The sequence below is a fragment of the Lagenorhynchus albirostris genome, chromosome 1 (assembly GCF_949774975.1).
Source record: "Lagenorhynchus albirostris chromosome 1, mLagAlb1.1, whole genome shotgun sequence".
Taxonomy (NCBI): domain Eukaryota; kingdom Metazoa; phylum Chordata; class Mammalia; order Artiodactyla; family Delphinidae; genus Lagenorhynchus; species Lagenorhynchus albirostris.
Window position 1 is genome coordinate 78,350,417 of NC_083095.1, and position 24,234 is coordinate 78,374,650.

At 42.7% G+C, this 24,234-nt stretch overlaps 1 protein-coding gene across 2 annotated transcripts in view; it reads left to right on the top strand.

The window, feature by feature from the left end:
* FMN1 (formin 1) overlaps positions 1 to 21,468 on the top strand; it is a 397,262-nt gene extending 375,794 nt beyond the window's left edge. For both annotated transcript variants that reach the window (XM_060146914.1, XM_060146923.1), the window contains 2 exons: positions 19,138 to 19,222; positions 21,400 to 21,468. In XM_060146914.1, the coding sequence (XP_060002897.1) occupies positions 19,138 to 19,222; positions 21,400 to 21,444 (130 nt within the window). In that variant the 3' untranslated portion in view covers positions 21,445 to 21,468. The remainder of the gene's footprint in view (positions 1 to 19,137; positions 19,223 to 21,399) is intronic.
* Positions 21,469 to 24,234: the final 2,766 nt, after the last annotated feature.

Here is a 24,234-nt window from a genome sequence, read left to right on the forward strand (position 1 = left end):
ATGAAAACCTCATAGCTTGTAATTATTAGGGGAAAAAAACCACTATAGTTTGGGATCCCATCCAAAGGAATTTCAAAGGTATTTGAAGGCCAACTAAACCCCAAAAATCACTGAGAAAAATTAAGGATCAATAATAGTATTTTCAAAGAGACAGATTCACTTCCAAATGAAATGGAAGTTTTGAAAACTACTTTAGGTCACTTGAGGTCAATTTTAAGGGATAGAGAATATTTACTTCTTGTTCTGTTTAGTATGGTTTCCAGGGACGCACATTAGCTTGATGCAAAATCGAAATGGTGCAGCTCCACAGCAGGGTAACAGCTACCCCTCATGAGACCCAGAATGATGTCTGAACACACAGGTGACTGATAAAAACGTCCAGTGTGCTTGTGCCTTGAAAATGAATGATAAACCCCCTATTATTAAGCTGGTATCAGGACACAATTCTGTATTTGAGTAGACTAGACATCGTATTTCACTGGGAGTATGGTTTACCTGCAGATTAACTCTCAGTAGAAGAGCAGGCTACTGTATGATGGTATATTAATGGCATGCAACTTTGCTTGTCGTGTATGCCAATATTAGGCAAAACAGAAAACTTCTGAGTCTAGGCCCAAATCCAGAGCGCCTCGCTCCCTAGACCTTCAGTCTGTGACCCATTCAGTCCTCATGGTGCCCCTAGTACTAGAACTCATCCTCCAGTGAAGTATACCAGGTCCTTCTCTTACCTCTGCTGAGTACTTACTGGCAGTGCTCAGTAGTGTAAAAAAGACCTCTAGAGAGAGAGTTGAAACCCAGCATTTTTATGCCACTCATTTGCTTTGTGATCTTGGGCCAGTCACTTATTGCCTGGAGGACCCAAATATCATATCTGTAAAATGTATGTATTGGGATGAAGCAGGAACCAAATGTTCACTAAGATATTTTCTAGCTCAAAATCTCTGTGAATCTAGAAACTACTTTTTTTTTTTAATATTTTGAGAAACTGTTTTATTTCTGAGATAACGCCCCTCACCTTTGCTCTTGAGCTCATAGGGGATTATGCTGAAAGACATTCCAAGCCAAGGTCTGGTGGTGAGTGGGGAAGAGATTTGGCGGCAGGGAGAATTTTCACTGTCCTCTTGGACTTGGTAAATGTCTACAGCTTCCTTGGCTTACATTCCCAGTTCCTCCCCTAAAATACTAAGGTTGGTCTTGAAGACCACTTTTTTTTTTTTTTTTTCCCTTACACGGGCCTCTCACTGTTGCGGCCTCTCCCGTTGCGGAGCACAGGCTCCGGACGCGCAGGCTCAGCGGCCATGGCTCACGGGCCCAGCCGCTCCGCGGCACGTGGGATCCTCCCAGACCTGGGCGCGAACCTGCGTCCCCTGCATCGGCAGGCGGACTCTCAACCACTGCGCCACCAGGGAAGCCCGACCACATTTTTTTAACTGAAAGTATACACACAAAAATATTTTCATCTGCATCCAACATCGCGTTTACTGGTTTATGAAAGTTCATCGAGATTTTTATTCTGAGAGGCAGCTTTGCCTCAGTTTTACCTTTTCATGCAGGTTTGTATTTGTGTCTCTTGACAGCCAAACCAGTCAATGAATTTTTGCAACACACATTTCTTCCACCTATTAAATCAACAGATTATTCGAGCATATGCATAGTTGCAAGGAGATAACCTAATTTTTGCTGCTACCTTTATTGACTATTCTTTACTCATTTTCTGCTTTTTCTTTTTTTTTTTCCCTGTTTAATTATTCTGGGATTACAACCCTTCCTTATGAAGTTTTCCACTATTTAGAATATGTTAAGACTGCTCCCCACATATGCCCACACATGCACACACAGAGGCCACAAACGACTACTCCCTACAAAATGAGCTATGAATTTGCAAAAGGTAAAGAAGTCCTAGGGGGCTCATGACTCCAGGAGTAAAGTCTTGGCAAATAATTCAACCCTGAGCCAAAGCAGACTTTAAAAGTACCATTTAAAAACCCATAATGGGTAAATAATGAGTGAATAAGGAGTTTGGTGAATTTTATGTGAAATGCAAATAAGACATTTCATTATATACATAACTATAATTTACACCATGGGGGAATGGATGGTTAGTTTGGGGGTTTTTAGTTCAGCTAAATAACAACAGAGTTTTTGTTTTAGGTGTATTACTTGCAGTTATTATGGTTAATTTTGCAACTGCCATACCCTTGACAGCAGAGCTGTTGTGGAGTTATCTCAAAGCTGTTCTCAGGGCTCACTGCTCAGGTCACTTTAGGACCAGGAGCTGGGGACTTAGGCCATCACTCAACCCACAAAGAAGCCGTTGATTGCAGTGTAGACATCGCAGGAATTCCTCTCTTTATATGATAGTTATTCCTGGAAAAAGTTCCATAAACTAAAATTTTTATTTATTCAATCATGATCATTACAGTAACGTCTAACAAGTTACCCTAACCCTCTGTTATGTGGTTAAATGATTTATATACACTTAACTGCTAAGAAGCTTCATATTTTAAAGGACCCCTTTAATAATATGAATAATCACCCCCAAGTTACTCGGCAAAACTTTGAATTTTCCTAAGTCACATTTGAAGGCAGTTCTGTACAAATACACAAACAGTAAATGTCCCAACAAGCTAACTTATAAACAGAATGTGCGATTATCGTAATCACAAAGAAGAAAACCCACTTATTTCCCAAGCAATGAATTTAAAACTACTTCTGCAAAATTAAAAATATGCCATGAGTGAGGAGAGGGGATAGTAGACTTCTAAATGGTAAAAATTATGGGATCATTGATTCTTAAAAATTAAAACACCTCTTTTGACCCTCTTTCCTCTGGAAACCAGCGATCTCCTGTTCCTTCCATCTTCTTAAAAGAAGAGTTTATATACATTTCCTCATTTCTTTTTCCATAACACACATCCACTACTTTCTGTATCAGTAAGAATAAAGCCTCGGCTGCCATAACAAAGACCAAAGTAACTGTTGCTTAAACAAGAAAAATTTATTTTACTTTTGCCTGACAATCTGAGTATAAATTGTTTAGAAGTTCAGAACCCAGATTCCTCTTCTCTTGTGGCCACCATCATTAGGTGTGGTCCTTGTTCACAAGTGTAAAGATGACTCACATCACGTCCGCCAGCACCACTGCCGCTGAGTTCCTGCCAGTAGAAAGGGGAGGGCACACCATTTCCTTTAAAGGGGGGGGGGGTGGACCTGGAAGGTACACGTATTTCATTGAGCAAAACTCAGTCTCACGGCTATATGCAAGGGAGACCAGGAAATGCAAGTTTATCTGGGAGCCATGGGCCCAGCTGAAGACTCATGGGTTCCATTACTAAAGGGAGCAGAAGAAATGGATGTTGAGACTACTGGCAGACTTTGCCACCTTTCCCATTTGTGAAATCAGACAGCTAACTCCTTGGCACTACTAGCTTTTGACAGTGATGATAGTTTCTTCCATCTTGAAGATGCTCTGAGGGTATTCTGGGTTTCCTTCTGCAAAGGTGACCGCCACTCTTCCATTTCCTTCATCGGTTCATCTTTTTCTTCTATTCCTTAAGTGTGGACCTTCCCCAGGGTTCAGATCTCTGTTCCTCTTTTCTGCTCTGTACTCTATCCCTAGTTAATCCCAACCATTCTCATCGCTTCACCTGTCACCTCTTTGCCAGAAACAACCTACCCAGAAACAACCTCTTAGTTCTAAGTCTTAGATCTCCTACTTCACGCTAAACGTTCCCACCGGCTGCCCAACTTTCATCTGCAATTCAGTATGCCTACTCTGAGGGTCCCTAAATTTCACTTGCACCCTTCTCCTCCTCCTAGTAGCCAAAGGCAGGCTGGAAACCTGAACTGTCTTTAATGCTCCAAGATTCACTTTCCACCCGCGGCTAACTTCTCAGTTTTGCCTCCTTAGTGGTTATTCTTTTTCATCCTGTTTTCTCGGTGGCTTTGCCTAGTTCGGGACCTCGTCTCTCACCTGGATTATTGCTACATCCTTCTGACTGTTCTCTCTGCCTATAGTTTTTCTATTTCCTCTTCATTGGCCCTTAATATTGTATCCAGCTATCTTTCTAAAACAAGTTAGATGACATCTATTTCTTTGAACATATCCTGTTTAAGTATATTCTGTTCTGAAATAAAGGGAAGAAAATCAGCCATGATCGGTACTTATATTCATGAACTTTGGGGGCCTTACAACAGCCCTGAAAAAATGTATTCCTATTGTGCAGATAAGCAGAGGAGAGAGTAAACGAATTACCAACGTCACAGTTTCACTCCTAAGCAAGAGAATGGGGATAATGACCTAGGTCTTATGTGACACTAAAGCTTGAGCTTCTTCAAGTATTCTGTATTTCTCCCAAATTAGAGCATGAGCCTCCAAAAACTTGCCTTAACTCACTTTCCAACCTCATTTCCCATATCTTCATCCCCCACATACCCATGATATTGACTCAGTGTTTCTCACATCTACACATTCTTGCCTGGTGTTCTCATTGGGTAATTTCTTTACATTGCATTGTCCCAGTTATTTCCTGCTGGTCAAAACATAGTCATCTTCTAAGGGCGACCTCCAAAACCTCTCCCCTTAAAGTCTTCTGAAATACCCCTAAGTAAAAGAATTAACATCTTTCTCTGGTCTCGGATAGCATATTTTTCTTACGATCCTTTTGCACTTAATTCCTTCCAACTTGTTACTTTAGTACTTTACGTGTCTTTTTCCACCTTTAGGACATAAACCCATTCCTTACCGTATCTTCTATGGTGCATTCTCCAGCACAGAGCCCGCTAATTGTTTACTGATAGAGAAAGGACTTCACAATGTAGTACTGAGCACTGAAGATCCTGGGCAGTGTGAGTTTGGAGGAGGAAATGATTCCTAAGGAATGAGGAGGCCAGGGAGGGCTTTGGGAAGATGGTTAGCCATAAACGGGGCCACCCTCCACAGAAGTTGTAGAAGGGATTCAGAAGCCAGTACGGGAATGTTGGATGTCAGCTGCTCCCCAATCTGGCAGGTCTTCCAAATCACCTGAGAGCTTTGTAAAAAAGTAAGCAGAGCTACCAAATCAGAATCCCTAGGGATCTGCAGTTTTAGAAAGCTCCTTGTAGAGAGGATGAGTAAGAACACATTTTGTGTTTGGTTGCTTCAGTAAATACCTTGGCTTCATCCCTTGCTGAAATCTATCAGGTCAGCTTTGGAGATGGGAGGAAGAAGTTCATCTTCCCAAGGGATTCTTACTACGTGCAGCCAAGTTTAGGAACTATTAGACTCAGGTGATGGTGAAGGTCTCTTCCAGCCCTTATTTCCTGTGGTTTTAGGTGGGAAATAAGCTGGACATTGACAGAGCAAATGAATTCAGTCAGCTAAGTAGAGATGAAAGGGGTAAGGACATCTTGGAGATCACATGGCAAAGGCCTGGGCTTGGAAGGCTCAACTCACATTTTGGAGGAATCACATAGTATGATCTCAGGGGCCAGCCTAATTGCTGTGTTTCCTGTGCATCCTCGGAGTACACACCGTCTCTCATCTCATTTGCACTTTGCATTCCCATAACATAAACGTGCACCACTTAATCAGCTTGAGTTAAGCACGTACTTTCAGAATACCTATTCATTCTTAAGTGCTGTACAAGCTATGAGACCCTATTCTGGAAGAGTGTAATCTGGCGATCACAATGCCTCCTTCATAAAGCTTTCCCCAATCTCTGTGAGCTATCTTTCCTCCAAAACTGGGGCAGGGGGAGATGGTTACTATCCCTTTAATTTTGGCATTAGTGATTTCTTTTTCATTCATTTTCTTATGGACACTTCCCCCTCAAATAAATCATAAGCTGTAGAAGACAAGGGCAATGCCTCATACTTCTTTGTTCTCTCTCTAGCATCTTATATTTCCTTATACGTAGTGAGTGCTCAATTAATATTTGTCGAACAAATAAACAGTCACTGTGTTTTCGTTTGCCACGTTGAAATTGATTACGGAATTTGCTGTCTACTGCTGATAGATGAGAGATCTTATTTATTTAGACTTTGGTGGTAGAATTCCCCAAACATATCCCATATGGGTTGCTTTTGCTCAAGTATCTAAAATCTTTATAGCTTGGTTAAAGAGGATAGACATGTTCAAAACAAGAAAGACTAGTTAATGGGGTAAAACAGTCACCTTCTCTGTTCTTGCCTGTATTACTTTCAATGTGTCTTAAAAAAAAAAAAGAAAGAAAGAAGGGAGTGAAGGTCCTTGGGATTCAGGCTGTGTCAAGCCTCACACCTCTTCAGAGCTCACATAAGAACCTTTGAGAGCATGCGTCCATGCGCTCTTTCCCTAGCCTGGCAGACAGCAATGGAAACCCAAAGTAAGTCTCCTTCATTCAGCTAGAATACTTCTAAGTTGCTTATCTGTGGCACTCCTGACAGCTCCTGCCTTGGGCAGAGAATAGATGGAATAGGGGGCTGCCTGGGTAGTATGATTTGAGGGGCGCCAGAAAGGCTGCCTGCTCCACCCAATCCCCCCTGCTTCCTCCCCCTTTTCGTTTTAGTCACCCCTGCAAACAGGCTCTGATCAGTTCCAGTTTTTGGTGAGACTTGGTAGGTGGTAAAGGTTTCAAAACCAAGGCGGGAGTGGGGGCGGGAGTTGGCATCTACAAGCACGTGCATGTCTTCATTATCAGGATTGGAAATGTCTTCCAAAGACAAGCAATGCATTGCAATTAAACTTGCAGATTTATGTCCCAGGGCCGGCTTGAGTTTCCAGGCTGCCTCCCAGACGCCTCTCCCCGAACAAGGAAACGCAATGCTGTTACCTCTCACTCCACACCTAAATCGCCCGGGCGGCTCAGGGTGTTTCGTCTACCAAGTGCAGAGTGATTGGCTTTAACTGATCATGCATTCCAGGGCAAGTCCAGGACACCCCCCACCCCCACTTCCACTCCCCTGTGGCCTGGGGGAGACGCTCTGCAAACGGAAGCGGTCTTTGTTCTGCAATTAATCATTTGAAGTCAAAGTGTGTTTGGGAACTACAAGTGATAACCCGCAAAAGCTATCAAGTGGCTGATTGTGTAGCTGGTGAAATGTGGTCTCTAGGAGGACTTCCTTCATTGTAAATAGAAAAATACCTTAGGAATGAGGTAGGGAAAGTTGTCAAATGTAGGAAGTGGAAGTGATGGGCTAATTTATCATGGAATCACTGAGAGGCTAGATTCTGATGTGTAAGGAGCTAAGTCTTTTAAGTCTAAGACCTGCCTTACTTTCCTGCTGGTCTGTCTTACCATGGCTGCTAGTGAGACTGGCCTGGGGGACACAGGGATGGAAGGGTTAGTCAAGGTCAAGGGTCAGACTCTGAAGAGGGAATAAGCAGAGAAGAGTGTATGTCTGTCCAGGTCTGTGGCCCTGCTGGCCTGCCTGAGATAAATGATTTCGAGGCTACCCATTATTTTATATTGTCTATGGCTGTCTTCTCTGAGTTTTATTTTCTTACCCGTTGCAAGCATTCCACATAGATGAGTCCATGATGTTTCCATCAGCTGCAGCAGTGAGGAAGAAATGTCCCTTTACACTGAGGGGTTAATGAATTTATGTGTTGTTGGGGTTTTTTTTTAATTGAAGTAGAGTTGATTTACGGCACTGTGTTAGTTTCAGGTGGACAGCACAGCGATTCAGTTATACATATATTGTGTCATTGGTTCTTTACTGACCATAAAGAGTGACTTTATTTCATTGGCTTTCATGACTGTTATCGCTGTGTAGTAGTTATATCAAGAATTCACAAATACCTCGTGAGGGACTGTTGTCAAGGTGGGTAGAAATAAGGGCAGTTCCCAAGGCCCCTGGCAGGCCTCCCTGACTGCATTTACTTATTTAGAACCGAAGCTGGATGTTAACCCCCTTTCCCCCAACTGTGGAGAAACAACCTCAGTGTCCTCAGTGAACTGAGGACAGTATCTGTGGAGGCTTGGGAGTATCAGAAGATGCAAAGAAACGCCACAAAGCTCACACGCCTTCCCTCTAATGTCCAGGCAGGCTACTAGGCAATGGCCGGAAGGGTAGCCTGACATGGCTACGCCTTCTAAAAGCACAACGTTAAAAACAACCCCTACGATGTTAACACCAGGGAATCCTAATGAGGAAAATACTGGGATGTTGCCCTCAACCTTCTCCATCTAAAATACAAAAAACCATGTGCTATTGAGCTTTCTTAAGCAATAAAGCCACGCCCACACCTCCCCAAAGTCTCTTTGGATAGTATTCTTTGCTCCCTGACCTAATGCTACTTAGTTCAAGGCTACAAGGAGATCACAGGAAAAGAGTGGCTAGTCAGTTGGTATTTCATCTCTGCAGTTTTTACCTTAGGGTTTCCTGTTAGTGTTGTCCATTCTGTGGGTTCGGACGAATTGCGTAATGATATAACCCATCGTTATAATATCATACACAGTATTTTCACTGCCCTAAAGCTCCCCTGCACTCTGCCTAGTCACGTCTCCTCCTTGCCCCACAGTCACTCATCTTTTTATTGTCTCCATAGTTCTGCCTTTTCCAAAACATCTACTCATTTTTTTTTTTCCCCCGGTACGCGGGCCTCTCGCTGTTGCGGCCTCTCCCGTGCGGAGCGCAGGCTCCGGACGCGCAGGCTCAGCGGCCATGGCTCACGGGCCTAACCGCTCCGCGGCATGTGGGATCTTCCCGGACCGGGGCACGAACCCACGTCCCCTGCATTGGCAGGCGGACTCTCAACCACTGCGCCACCAGGGAAGCCCCATTTACTCATTTTTAAATACTAAAATTAACCCCACTCTTTGGAGCGTAGATTCCAACCTGAGCCATGATTTGAGATCAGCTGTGTCCAGACATCCATTAGTTGCTGTGTGACTTTTTTTCATTAAAAATGTAACCTAGCCTCATACTTAAGAAGTATTCAAAAGTTAATAGGTTGACAGTCTTGTTACACTTCAGACAGTTATTTCGAATAGGAGAGAAAGGAAAAGGAAAAGAACAGATGACCCAAAGAAAATGTTAATTGCAGTCACAGAATTAAATTGGGAGGAACCTTAGGGTGTAATCAGTTGGGTTCATTTCATCTTCATTCTAGGGTAGTAAGAGCAAATAGAAATTGGAGAGTAGAATAGGACCCAAATCAGGAAGATCAGTTATAATTCCCAGAAAGACCACAAAGAAAATGAACCATAATGAAATGTAAGGTAATTCCTGACTTTAGGACAGGGAAGTAAGTGGATGCGCCCCTGGGCACTTAGTTTTCCCACACTTCGGCTCCTCTGAATCTGTCCCCACGGTGCCTGTCTGTGAGTATTTGTCAGAGACTGTCCATCTCCCAGGCTTAGAACATATCTGGAAAGTACCACGCAGAGGAGAGTGGCAGAACTGGCTGTGTTTTGATTTGAGCCCCAAAGCTGAAATCCAGTGGCTATGGCTGTCAGAAGAACCATTCTTTTAAGAGGCCTTGTCTTCTTAATCAGCTGTGCATCTCCCAGATATCCCTAGGCAGTTCTTTAGGAAGAAGACTTCTGCTGGCTCTCATTCTCCCGAACAGGAAGGATATTTTTTTCTCTTCCCCGCCCAAGAGATTCAGTGGGTTCTGTTGCGTTCCATACATAGCGTTTTCCAACATCTTTTTCTAAACAGCAGAGCTTTTTTTATCCAAATGAAAACATTCATGAAACCCCAATATATAAAACAGATTAAATTAAGCTTTTCTGGTTGAAGCAGGCTTGCAGATGTTGGGGTTAAGAGAATCCTTAACTATTCCTTCTTTTCCTGAGGCACCTTTGCTGAGGCTCTTTGGAAGACAGTTTGAAAATGCTGCTCTAAAGTTACTGGTTTTTCCATGAGTGACAAGGAGTACGAAACAGCCTGAACACTCTACCCCACCTCCTATCTCTCACTTACCTCTTGGTTGGCTGACATGCCCAATCCCTATGTTTAAAAATGAAGGCGCTTCTGTTATTGTAAAGTTCGGGAGGATTTCAGTGTATTCTGCCTTGTACATCACGAGCCAGTGAAATACTGGACGTCTAAGAATAAAGACATCGTACTTCTTCAGTCTCACAGAAGGCTGTGCTCTGCGTTGGCCTGATTCAGCCGCGGGAATACACACCTAGCCTGTAGAAACCCCAAAGCATGCCCAGATCTCCCAGGAAAGGAGGCTGTAATGTGGGGAGCCTGAGCCTTTAAATGGAAAGGCGTATCACTCTTTGGGATGCAATTGCCTCAGCTGCCTTGTGATCCCGGCTCTCTAATGGGTTAAGAAAAAGTGTGATTTTGTACCATATCCAGATCTTTTCATTTAGGATGGGAATGATGTTCTCTCGTAGCTTTCTAACTGGAAGCAGAATTCCCTCCCCAGCCAACCAAGGTTGCAAATCATTTCTGTAGAACAAGGACTAAGCAGGACCATCTGAGGACACATGTCACTGTCCTCAATCTCTCATATTCACGTCTTTCCTCAGTAGACTTTGGCAGCAACTGAAATTTACTGGGGCCCTTAATAACTCTCTAGGGATGTGTTGTAACGGAAAGGAAGAAAAGGTTTTCAGAAATCACTTTTATTAAAACATTTGTAAATTGAAAGTAGTTCTTTTCTTTCTCTAACTTACTTGTATGTCTTCCTCCCTATATTTCAGAATTTTTTTTTTAGAGGGCATGAGATGTAACCTTTGAAATCAAGTCTAGGTATTTGCCTATGAATAATCATGGGCAACTGTGTGTGGGAGTCTAGCGTAAATATTTAGACCCGAAACAAAAACAGAACCAAGATCTAGGCCAGAACCAAAGACAAGTCCATGAGCAATGAAGCCAAGGGAGAGATCGAGCATGGCTGTAGCTAGAAATTGTCCAACCAGTTCTCTCTGACTGCATGCAACAAAGTTCTTACCTCGTAAGTGAGAGTGGCAAATTCCAGACTTGGGGAAAGTTGTATAACCTCTCTGAGCCTCAGTCTCCTTGGGGGCAAAGTAATGTGGATACTTTCAGGAATCCTGGAATATGTATGTAATCTGACATGCATAAATATTTAGCACATTTGGGTGGCCTTAAGCACCCTTTCTTTTTCCGTATTTAGGACTCAACCAGCTAATCAATAACTGGAGCTAGAGTTTTTCATGCTTTTACGTTTTATTTTTTTTTCCCAAGGCTAAATGCAAGAGATAATTGTCCTACAACGTCTGGGTATTTACTAAACATTTAGGCTTGTTTGAGGTAAAGCAGAGAAAAGCTGTCAATGCAAGTCATTGTCTTTCACTTAGATATTTGCTAACAGCTGACTGCTGCATGGCACAGTGCTAGATGTAGGATCAGGGAGAAGACCCAGTATGCAGAAGGCGTGATCATTGTCTTCAAGTGGTTCCAGTGGTTTGAGGGAAATAAGACACCTATACAGTCCTAAGAGGAAAAGTTCCTAAGTGCCGTAAGAGAGGCACAAAGTGTCCTTTCACTTGAGAAAAGAGCAATTACTTCTGACTAAGAGAGATGAAGGAAGCTTTCATGACTCTGGCACTTAAGCTGAGACTAGAAGAATGGGAAGAATTTGAACACATGGAAATGAGTAAGAAAGTCATTGAGGGGCTTCCCTGGTGGCGCAGTGGTTGAGAGTCCGCCTGCCGATGCAGGGGACTCGGGTTCGTGCCCCGGTCCGGGAAGATCCCACATGCCGCGGAGCGGCTGGGCCCGTGAGCCATGGCCGCTGGGCCTGCGCGTCCGGAGCCTGTGCTCCGCAGCGGGAGAGGCCGCAGCAGTGAGAGGCCCGCGTACCGCAAAAAAAAAAGTCATTGAGGGAACAGTAAGAGCGAGATGCAGGGGTGAGAAAGCCTTGGTAGAAAGAAGAGTGAGAAGTTTGGACACGACAGGGAACACGTGGAGTGAGGTGAAGGAAAGGACGCTTGATAAGTAATCACAGATAATAAGTGTCTTTCATTTTCATAGCAATTGTGTTATTTAGGTATGGTATTATTTCCACTTTTAAGGTGAAATTGAGTTGAGGCTCAGAAGGGTTAAGTGATTTGTCCAAGGACAGTATTGAACCAGATCTGGGTCTGAAAAGGTAAGACAGACCAGTAAACTAAGTTCGAAACGGGGAGTTTTGATTGCCAGAGTAAGGAATTTGGATCCTATAGTATAGTTCAAATCCAGCCCACAACTGGTTTTTGTAAATAAATTTCTTAGAACACGACGTTGCACTGCCCTTCATTTGTATATTTTTTAGGGCTCCTTTCACGCTACAACAGCAGCGTTGAGTAGTTCCAGAGACCATATGGCTCACAAAGTCTAGAATATTGACTCTCTGGCCCTTTATAGGAAACCTTTGCTACCCCAGCTGAAGTTGATTGGGAGTCACTGAGAGTTTTTGAGAAGGGAGGTGACATTCTTAAGAGTTAACACATTGATTATCGACACCATGTTCGTCAGTAGGATGGATCAGAAGGAACTAGATCATTTCAAAGACTACTTCATTGTCTGGGTCCTCATCCCTGGGCTCCTGAACTATCACAGAAGCCTTCCAGCAAGTCTCCGGCCAAAACTTCAAAGCTTAGAGAGTCCAGGCGGGCAGCAAAAATGAGTGGTGTGTGCCGGGTATAAGAAAACCAGTTGTGCAAACAAGCTGGTAGATGGTACCACTGGACAGCCTCGGGCTGAGGATAGGATGGCGAGTGATGGCAAGTGTTGCAGACTGAGGTGTTGCCGCACAGAAATGCCTCTCAATGTTGCCACACCTTCCAGTTTTGTAAGGGAGGTGAGAACTTTGTATTCTTGTGTGAAGTCTCTGCATTACACACAGGAGCTCGCATTTATTTAAACCTCCTGTGGTTGATGGAAACTGAATTTACATTTGTTTAAACCCTCCAGAGGTCGATCACACTGCTGACCTCTACCTTGCAGTCTCTTCCCACATCATTACCAGAACACTGATGCTGGGTGAATTTAATGTGATCAACGACAGCAGCTTGCTGTCGCTTCTTCAGCAGGTATAGGACACTTTGCCCATGGTTTCTGAAGGACATTTGAGAGACAGGTGGACAGACAGATTGACTGACTGACTGACCACCCAGTCACCAGCCATCAATCTCTCGTCAGGTCAAAGCAGTTTTTAAGACCTGCCTATATGCTCCATCATAACAATGGACGTAACGTAGCCAGACTGTCAGAATATTTTAGCGTTTGTCTTTCATCAAGGGTAAGTTTCGTACTGTATGATACAAAAGCCATTGAGAAACAGCCTTGCCCGCCACAATCAGCTTTGCCCTCTAATGTTAAGGACATATAGAGAATCTCATGAGAATTCGCTCGTTTGTATCTTGCAGGATCAGTTTTGAGCACTGGTGATGTTGTATTCATTCAGGTGAGAGTCAGTGACTTTATATTTTCATGCACCTGAATGGACACGAATGTTTTCCCCCATAACCATTCTTGACGCCTGAATTTTTACAGTTTAGAGATTAATCACTTATAATTATTTATTCATTCATTAACTTACTATTTATGGTCACATACTACATGCCATTTTACTGTGCAAAATGTGAAGGAAAGAAAGACAGTGAAGTCCTATATCTGCTTTTGAGAAGCTCCAGTCTAGTGTAAAAAGCAGGTGCGTAAAAATGTTCACAACACAGTGAAATAAATGAACCTTGGCAGGAGGTATGAACTCTATCCAACCAGATTTCTCGTTCTTTATGTCATAAATGTGCCTTGGAAATACAAGGTTGGAAAATGTTCCATTTTAATGATAAAATGACTTTAAATGTCCTAGAAAGTCTGAGACAGGACCAACCTCATAATTTATGGGGCTCCCCTTGTTCAAAAACTAAGAATTTCAAGGGACTTCCCTGGAGGTCCAGTGGTTAAGACTCTGTGCTTCCGCTGCAGGTGCACTTCCACTGCAGGGTTCGATCCCTGGTCAGGGAACTAAGATCCTGCATACCGTGCAGTGCGGCCAAAAATATATATATATATACATATACTAATAATTTCAAGACAGTGACGGGAGTGCATTAAACCAGGAAGCCCCACACGACCATGCAGGCTGAACGCCCGGGCAGCCTCATGGCTCAGCACTTTCAAGAAATTCAAGTGAGCAGTACTTCAGGAAAGTAGAGGATTTTTTTTCGATTTTGTTCTCTAGGTCTCTATTTTTTCATGGCATGTATATGTGTGCCGGCTACTGTATCAAGGGCTAGGAACACAGCAATAAAAACGATAGCCGCCATCTCTACCCTCATGTATCTTACTGTCTAGCTGAGAGGTCTGTATGTGATAATTTTCGTTAACTGGTCCCATTATGTCTTAACTACATTCTCAGAGAAGTATTTAAATGGCCAGTGAGTCTTACTTTTTCTTTATACTTTTAAATATATAATATAAACTGAAAATATAATCTTTCTGTGTATAGATATATAATATTCCTATAAGGAACACGTGTTATTTTGGTTATGAGAAAAACAAGGTTAACATGAAAAATACATATTTATTCAGAAGTTCTATACTATTTGAAATTTAAATTTTACTTATGATACCTCCAAGGAACCTGGAAAAATGGGAGGAAGTAGATGGAATCTTCCTTTTGAAGTTGAAATAGTTTCTCGTATTTATTTGTTTGAAAAATTTATGTCATGCCTGCACCGAAGTGTAGCTTCTCGTTATGACTTTTAGAATCTGTGTTCAGATCAGAAAAATTAAGCTGAGTTCCCTTGGTTTGCTAAATCTCGGGGTAACAGCATTCGTTGATGTGGTTTGCCTTCAGGACACGTCTAAATGGTATTACTACAAGATAGTACTTAGTTAATAGCTCCATTTGTTTTATTTGTAGTCAGAAACTACTGTTGTGCATTCTTAAGGAGTAATCCTTTATATCCGTGATGGAAGGTTCCATAATTGTTATCCTTTATTGACCACTTGCTATATACCATGTATACTAGAGGTTTTACTAGATATATTAATTAATTTAATCCTCACAATAATACCATGGAGTTAATATTGTGTGTATATATATATATATATATATATACACACGTATATATGTGCTATATATATCATACCATTTTATGTATAAGGAAACTGATAGTTGATTAACTTGCTCCAAGTTTTCTAGTAATTGGCAGAGTTGGAGTTAGAATCAAGCCTCGCTGATGCAGAAGCTACTTGCCACCAAGCTATGCTTTCTCCCAATCCTTAATGATTTTTCAAGAGTGCCCTGTGAGAGGGAGACATCATAATTGAATGAGAACATTTAGAGATGAGCAGGATGGAGGCACCAAGATCAGAATTGTCCCCGGAAGCCTGGGGTATGCATGGCAGCCTGTAGTCTGCGGGACAGCCACTGACCAGTAGGAAAAGGTTAGCAGTGCGGACAGGACCTTAGGTTGGCTCCCGGCCTCCACATCCCCGACCACCATCCCCCCAGATACTGAGAGAACGTGGGAAGTGATCGCAGGGCTTCTGAGAAGTGAAACTGGGAATTGGGGGAGGCGATGCTGAGCCAGGAGTGTGGTAGAAGACCAGCTCTGAAAGAAGAGACCAGAATTCTAAGGTGCAAAGGAACTACTTAAGCAAAAGATGACTCCCAAAAGTGCCCTAAAAGTTAGGGAGCCCAGAGAGAAATAGTAATTCCAAACCATTCCATTGGAATGTGGATTAAAGGGTCACTAATAAGTGCTCTCTCTGAAAACAAATCTTGCCGGAGAGATGCCAAGAAAAGTAGATGCTACAAGCTGTGGCCTCATTGACAGCACCATCATCTTGGTTTGCAGATTCCTTAGTAGTCAGTCTCCAATGTAGTCTGACCTGGCTGTGAACCTTCTAGCGCATTCCTTTCTTGTATGGGTATAGTCACAGTTACTGCTGCAAGCAGAAATGTTTAGCAGGTAGTGTGGTGTATACGCTCAGACCTATGCCCCTGTCCAGAATTGCCCGTTCTCACGGCGGCTTCACAGATGTATTTCTTGGGTTTTATAAATCATTGCTCGTCTTTGTCTCACTTTTACTTCTTTTCTGATGCACAAGTCAGCATGTTGAATTCACTGAACTGACTTGTGCATGTGGGCAGGGAGATTGGATTATGAAGCGTGTGTTTCAAGCAAATTGTGCAAAATTAGATAAGTAAAGAGCTAAGGCACTCAGCCACTTCTTCAATATTAAGTGAGTATGTGATTAATATTGAGTGAAAGGTTTGTATTTGAGGCCCTGAAGAAAAAGCATGTTCTTTTTTCTTTAATGTCTGTGATTTGGTGGGTCTTTAAATATTTGGTATTTTAAAAAAAAAATATATATATATATATATATATATTTTTTTTTTTTTTTTTTTTTTTTGGCGGTACGCGGGCCTCTCACCGTTGCAGCCTCTCCCATTGCGGAGCACAGGCTCCGGACGCGCAGGCTCAGCAGCCATGGCTCACGGGCCCAGCCGCTCCGCGGCATGTGGGATCTTCCCAGACCGGGACACGAACCCGTGTCCCCTGAATCGGCAGGCGGACTCTCAACCACTGCACCACCAGGGAAGCCCTAAAAATATTTTTGAAGACATTTCTAAAATAAAGAAACATATTAAGGATAATTTAACACACCCATATTCCCACCACCTAGAATTGTTAACATTTTGCCACATATTCTTTAAGATTTTACAATTGAAAAATGAAGTATTATAGATAGAAATGAAATTCTAGTAGATATACTACCTCCCAATGTCATCCTCTTCTGTATTTCTAGTGATAACCTCTATCATGAAACTAGTATCTTTCCAGTCTGCATATAAATATAGATGTTTACATGTATGTTCATAGACACTGTGCGGGCATCTGTGAACAACACTGTTTCTTGGGCACTACTCCCCAATATATATGCAAGGTAGCATGTTGCATACACAGTAACGATAGTAGTGAACACATGTTGAGTGATTACACAGTGCCTAGAGCAGCACTTTCTCAGTCCTTTCAATGACTCTGCGTAGCCCACACTGTTGTTGTTATCCTCTTTTTTAGGTGCACAGAGAGGTCCCTTGCCCAGGGTCACACAGCTCATAAGTAGAGGGGCTGAGGATTCATCTCAGTCAGGTTCTGGAGCCGAGCACTTAACCACCAGGCTAGATGGCCTCTTCACTCTGTCACTCTGCAGAATTCATCACTCTCTCAATATCATGTTTCTGATATCCATAATTGGTGAATTCAGATCTAGTTTATTCCTTTTCACAGTTATACCATATTCCATTAAATGAATATAATATACAAGCATCACTGCACGATGCTTAAGACCTGTAAAATACAAGTAGTGAAAGTTTCTGCCTCACAGGGTTGTTGTGAGAATTAAATGGTTGAATTCAAATAAAGCAGGTAGAACAGGACCAGACATGCAGTAAGCACCCAATAAATGTTAGCTATTACTGTTTGCTCTTATCAGCTATCCATCATCCTATTGAATCTGATCACTAGGTGGTTTTCAGTTTTTCGTTATTGCATACATTGTCACAGTGAAAGATGTGTCTAATTGTAAGTTTCTTTGGGGTATCTCCCTAGAAGAGGAATTGACAGCTCACAGGGTATGTATGTTTTCAGTTTCAGTTGATGCTGCCAAAGCCAGCTGTACCAACTTACAGGCCCTCATACCCAGTTCGGCACTTCCCGTTTCCTCACATCCCCAGTAACAGCTGATATTGCCTGGCTTTGATTTCGCCTCTCTGATGGATAAGAAATATTACTTTGTTGAATTGATGAGCTGGATAAGAAATAATATCATGTTGTGGAACTGAATTTTTATAGCAGCTTTATTGAGATGATTCATACTGTAAAATGTACCCTTTTAAAGGTGTACAATTCTGTGGTTTTTCGGTATATTCACAAGGATGTGCAACCATCACTGCTACCTAGTTTTAGGAGAAACCCCTCACCCCTTAGCAGTCACACCCCTTCTCCCCTCCCCTCGGCACCTGGCACTGCTAATCTACTTTCTGTCTCTGTGGATTTCGTATCAATGGAATCACATAACATGTGGGTTTTTGTCACTGGCTGGCTTCTTCCATTTACCTTAATGTTTCTGAGGTTCACCCACGTTGTAGCATGTATCAGCACTTCATTCCTTTTTATGGTTCAGTAATATTCCATTGTGTTAATATACCACATTTTGTTTGTCCATCTAGCAGCTAATCTAAATTTGGGCTGTGTCTACTCTTGGCTATTATAAATGATGCTGCTACAAACATTTATATATAAATTTTTGTCTGGACATACATTTTCATTTTCTTGGGTACACATATATTTATATACCTAGCAGTCGAACGACTGGGTCATGTGGTAACTTTGTTTAACATTTTGGAAAGCTGCCAAACTCTTTTCCAAAGTGACTGGACCATCCTCCAGACCCATCAGCAATGTAGGAGGATTCCAATTTCTTCACATCCTCACCTCCAACACTTGTTACTGTCTTTCTTTTCAATTCCAGCCATCCCAGTGGCTGTGGAGTGATAATCTCATTGTGGTTTTGCTTTGTACTTCTCCGATGACTGATGATGTCGAGCAGCTTTTCATGTGCTTACGGGCCGTTTGTATGTCTTTGGGGAAATGTCTAGTCAAATCCTTTGCCTGTTTTAAATTGGGTAATTTGTCTTTTTATTCGAGTTGTTAAGAGTCCCTCATGTATTCTGAATGCAAGTCCTTTCTCAGACGTATGATTTACAAATATTTTTCCCATTCTGTGTGGGTTGTCTTTTCACTTAATGTGAACTGGTGAATTTTAATATTTGTAGTTTTCATATGTTTCTCCAAAATTTCAGTTTTCAAAATTGTCTTCATCTTACCTACTGAGTGGATGACAAGCCAGAGAGCCTTGAAGTGTGCCCTGAGAGTACAGTGAATCCACCTAGTATTCCGTAGATCAGAAACTCCTGCATTGGTTGCAAAAGCACAGACTTCCCCAAAGACATCTTGGTGAGCCTCTCAGCCAGTGAAGGAAATTCAGCTTTGATAACCCAGAACAGTCACCTTCTCAAAGTTTGAATTTAGTAATGAAAAGCACTGAAAACCGTTCCTTATATTTTCAAACTGCTAATTGGTTAATTCAACAGCATTTGGATTTCTGTTTAACCTGACCTCTCTCTTCTTTCCTTTTTTCTTCTCCTTTCTTATCCTCCTCTCCCCTCCCCCCTCCCTGTTTCCATTTCAGATTGAAAATGGCTCAGGAATCAGTCAGCAAGTTAACAGCAGAGAAGAAAGTGGAGACAAAGAAAATTAACCCCACGGCTAGTCTGGTGAGATGCATTTTTCATTCACAACCTCAAGATTTTTCATTATAACTGAGGTGCACCGAGTAGTGGGTCAGAATTTAAAGGATAAAACTCAGAGGAATGAGTAGTATCCAGATTCTCAATTCCCATCCCAGAGTAGCATATGGGTAAGAAAGAATATAAGGGAGGACAGAGTGAGGAACAAACACTGCCTCGAGCGCTCAAGTAGTCACTTGCCATTTCACACCCTTCCACGCCGCACCCCACGCCATGATCCCTCTCATCTCAAAGGACTGCTCTCCTGAAATGTTTAAGTATTCTCACCCTCACCAATTCCTTCTCCCTGTTAAGGAAAGGGGCAGGGATGATCCTCTTTTGAGAGTTAGTAAAACTGAGATGCAGAAAGATACAGCTTACCTAGGATCACTTCACAAATGGATAGCCAAAACCAGAACGAGACTCTGGGTCCCCCGACAGCTCTCCCTGGGCTAGAAGCTAAGCAGGCTAGTCTGTCTTCCTAGCTGTGAGGGGAAACTGTCGTCCTCCACAGTCCCATTTTCAGTAAGGATCACAAGGAATCTCTGTGTTCCAGCTGGAAAAGCTAAATGGGTTAGGAAGCCATTTAGATGTAGAGATTCAAATCCCAGATCAGCCACTTACTAATTGTAAAAGCTTAGTGAAGTTACTTTGCTTCTTTATTCTCCACTAGTACTTTTTTGCCGGCTGCTTTAAATCCTTTGACCATCTAAGTGGGGTGTAAGTTAAAAGTGAGGTTATTTCTATTGACTGACCATGATGTTCTCATCACAGCCCCATCAGCAGCTCGATGATTGTTGAGTGAAGTCGATGAGTGAGAAATGGGAAAGTCAGGGCCATACAGCTGGGTCAGGGACAGCCATGGTTAGCTCACAGAGCTCCTACCTGAATGGACACATCCTCTGTGCCCATTTGACCATGCGTTTGTGGTGCTCATTTGTGCATGATCTTCTGTTGGCAGTGGGTTCAACTCTTATTTCTGTCTTCCTCCCTCATTAGACACTGCCCTTTTCCCCAGGCCTCTTATTGGGGCCTCTATCCTAACTTTTACAGCCAAGCCTTATTTTCAGGGGCAGAGAGAATGGACTCAGGCCTGTAGACAAAGGGGAAACAGTGGGTGGACCGTGGCATTCTTTTATTGGTGACCTCCATGGACAGTAAGCTCTCAGCTGTGATCCTCTGCTTGCTCCTTGGGGTGGTTTGTTCTGTCGCCTGTTTGTTTTGGTGGAAATTAGGGAAGAGCTCATAAACTGATTCCTGATTCAATTTCACAAGTCAGGCATGGTATCCAAACAGGATGGGTGTTTAAAAATTATCTTAAGTTTACATCTAGGCCAATTTAGTGATCCATTGCACTTTCACATCTCCTAGATCCCAAGAAGCTTAGGACCTGTTCTCAAAGGGCATCTCTCTGCACCTGCTCTTTGCAAAGGACTGTACTTGTTCCTTCTCTTTTTTAGCCTTCTATTTGTCCATCTTGAAGGCCAGACACACCCATGTGTCTTACTGTGCTTAATATATTTACTTCTAAGTCCTAGAAACAGTGAGGGTCTGTGTTTCTGTTCTGTGTACTCTTGTTTATCTTGCCCTCAGACTTTCATGTCCTTCCTCATTAGAAGGCTGTCCCTGGGAAGGAAGCTCAGGACGAACGGAGCAGAGTATCCTTGGCAAAATGGGAGCTTCTGCCATTCTGCAGAGACTAAATCTCATCATCCTCCATTTTGCATAGCCTCTGTTCAGTCCTGCCAAGTTGGTCACATGCAGGCACGCCTGACTTGGAAAGAGTGATTTTTCATATCTAGACTTCCTAGAAACTATTTCTTGAGCATTCCCTAATGGGAGGAGTCTTTGAGTAACACTACGAAGTTAGGACCTTTGTCACAGAAGATGAGAACAGAACGGAACAGCCTGGCATTGTAAAGGCCGGTGTTTTAGATGGATATAGTTGGTTATTTATTTTGTGTGTTTGTGAGGTGATAGGGTGGGAAGGGTAGGAAACTGAGGGTTTCTGGGAAAAAGGATAGAAATCCTCTCATTTCTAGGGCATCTGGTACAACTCTATTTGGCATTCTAGACTGAAATTTGAGAAATGTACCAAAATTTGAGAAAGATGAAAATTTTTAAAAAGCAGTTGTACTAAACTCGATTTTTTTCTCAAACAACAGAAAGAAAGACTGCGTCAAAAGGAAGCCAGTGTGAGCACCAACTAACACAGAGACACAGGAGAGCAGTGATGGTGAGACGTAGTGCTCTGCGTGATCCTTTGTAACACCAGTGTTGCAAGAAGTTCTCGAAAGATATGTCACTATATGTTTATTTTGCTCATCTCTTTCTGAGCACCCCGTGCCTTCTTAAAGAAGTCCCTTGTTAAGCCATAGGAACAATGAAAAACTGCTGAAGAAGTATTTGATAAGTGTTTCTTCTAGAGGTCCAAAGTTCGCTCTGTTATGAGACCAGAAGAATTACCAAGATTTTCCAATTTTTTTTTAAAAGCAGAGATTTCAAGCTTTCTAACCCAAACCTGATGTATATAAACTTGTGACAGAAGAAGAAAAGGATGTTTTGTGACAGTTGCCTTGAGCAGGTTCAAGCCTTGGTCTTTACATACTGCAGGTTTGATTATTGAGCTTAATTTTGATCCTATTGCAGCAAGATCCTGAAACACGCTTCCCGCCAAAAATGTTGAAACTTACCAAAACTACTTTAAGAGGCCCAAGACTATCTATTTCCCACACTCGAAAAACGGTTATTTTTTCATTGTTTTTTTTATGTAACAGAACAGAAAATGGAATTATACATGGATGGAGAAGGGGGTTAAATAGCCGTAAACTTCATCCTGGAGAACAAATTAGGATACAGGGAGTTGGCATCAGCCATTCAGTGAGACCCATTCTTTTGTCTTCATATCAGTTCATTGGGGTTTCCTGGACCACTAGGGATTCTCCACCCCTTCTGTCCCAGAAGAAACTGTGATACCTGAGTGGGGACAGATTTGAGGTCAAAGCACCTGCTTGGACAAGTGACCCGGTATCACTCAGAGCACATCTCACACCTCAAATCATCTATGCGTAGATAACACCTTGGTAACCTACAGCTGAGCTGTACACCGTGTTCTGGGACCGGATGTGGCTGGACCTCTCCCACCAACCCCAGGAGGCAGTTTCTAGACAGGAGAGCAGATGCTACTTGCAGCCCTTTTATCATGACCTTGACCGACAGGCATGTGACGTACGGTGAAGCAGGGGTTTTTTAATGTCAAAAAACAAACAAACAAAAAACCAAACAAAGGGCAGAAAAAGAGTTCTTTACATCAAAATGGGAAGAAGGTGATTACATTGATATTGAACTTTGAGTGGAATATCATACGCAGGCAGCTTTTTCTGACCCTGGAAGCCCATGTGACCACTGCCTCCTGAGTCACAGGGAAACCAAACTGGACCTCTCTCCTAACATTTCTTCCTTAAGCCACCACTCTTCTAGTCTATCTTGTGAGGAGAGAAGAGAGGAGCCTTGGGGTGAACTGAGATGAGGATCAAAGCCCAAGTCTTCTCCTCCACTTGGTGGAGGACCGTCTAGAGATGAGCAGAAACTTAAAAACCCTTCCCCATCCGCCTGCCACGTGTGGCCTGCCCCTTGCCCCCCCATCTTCCCAGGGGCCTGAGTGTCTACCCAGGACATGCCTGCTAGTCATCAGCCCCCTCAGGGACCCCATAATAGATTCGGCCAGTTAAAGCAGCACCATAGTCTAACAGAATGCCCATTCGGGGAATCAAGATTGCACAGTCAGGATCAAATCAAGTCATGAAGCCATATTCATGCAGGTGCTAATCACCTTTTCCAACAGTTCAGAGGAAAGGAATATAATAATATGGTTTGGTTTTTTCCCCCAAAAAATAGATGGATGAGACAAGCAAACTAGCAGAGCAGGTAAGAACTTACATGATTAAAAGAAGTTGCTTGTGAGCGAGCTTATCATACTGCTTTCCTAGATTGTTTCTCTTCATTTTCACTTAATGGTGAAGACGACCTAAGGAATTCCTCGATTTCAAACAAATTCTACTTACAGCTACCCTGTGCTCTGTGACAGTCCTTCTAGTATTATCATACAAAAGAAAAAGCACCTGTTTTGCCCGTGCCTTGGGAATCAACTTTGAGTTTAGTGAGAACAACAGAAGTCTAGATCCTTAATAATGGCTCCTTAAAGACTTGATGGGAGAGAACAGCAGGAGGCTCTCAGTGGGGTCCCTGTAGCCCACTTCAGGTCTCTACTGTAGGATGCTCACAAGAAAATCACTGGAGGGAAGCAGGACTGTGGCTTTATAACCCTACAAAAACATTGCTCTCAGGGAACCAGTGCTGAAGAATAATGAATGGAAACACTGAATTTGAGAGTTAGACAAATGCAGCCCAGGTTGGATTTCATCCTAGTGGACAGACTAGAAATTGGCAGTCAAATACCTATTTCTAAAGAGCAGCGTTTGCCTACCTCTGTTGGGGAAACCTAGTGAGTCCAATGTAGTGATACTGTATCACTACACTAGGCAGGATCCCCATTATTCTCTCCCAGTTTGCATCCTGCATTAGGTATCTGGACACCCTTCCCAAGTCCACACGTGGACTGCATTGTGACAGCACCCTCATTTCTAACTTGACTTCATGCTCGGTAAAGGTTCACAGGAGTTTGTTCAAGGTGGGCCATCTGAAACAACCTGGAGGCCCTGAGAACAGTCCATCCAAAATGCAGTTGAGATTGTATTAACTCCAACAGATGTCGCTAAACGTTTCATGGAGAAGTAGTAGTTGGGGTACCACTTAGCAGAGTGGGCACTTCTGGCTGCTCTAAGCATAGCCCTGACTGCACTAGAGGGACAGTGGCCAGTAGTTCTACTCTGCGTTTAACCAGACACTCACACCTGACCTACTAGTCAGACTCGGAGAAACCTTAACTTGTAACAACATCCTCTCTTCCTAGCCAAGCTTCATTAAATCCGAGCACACAG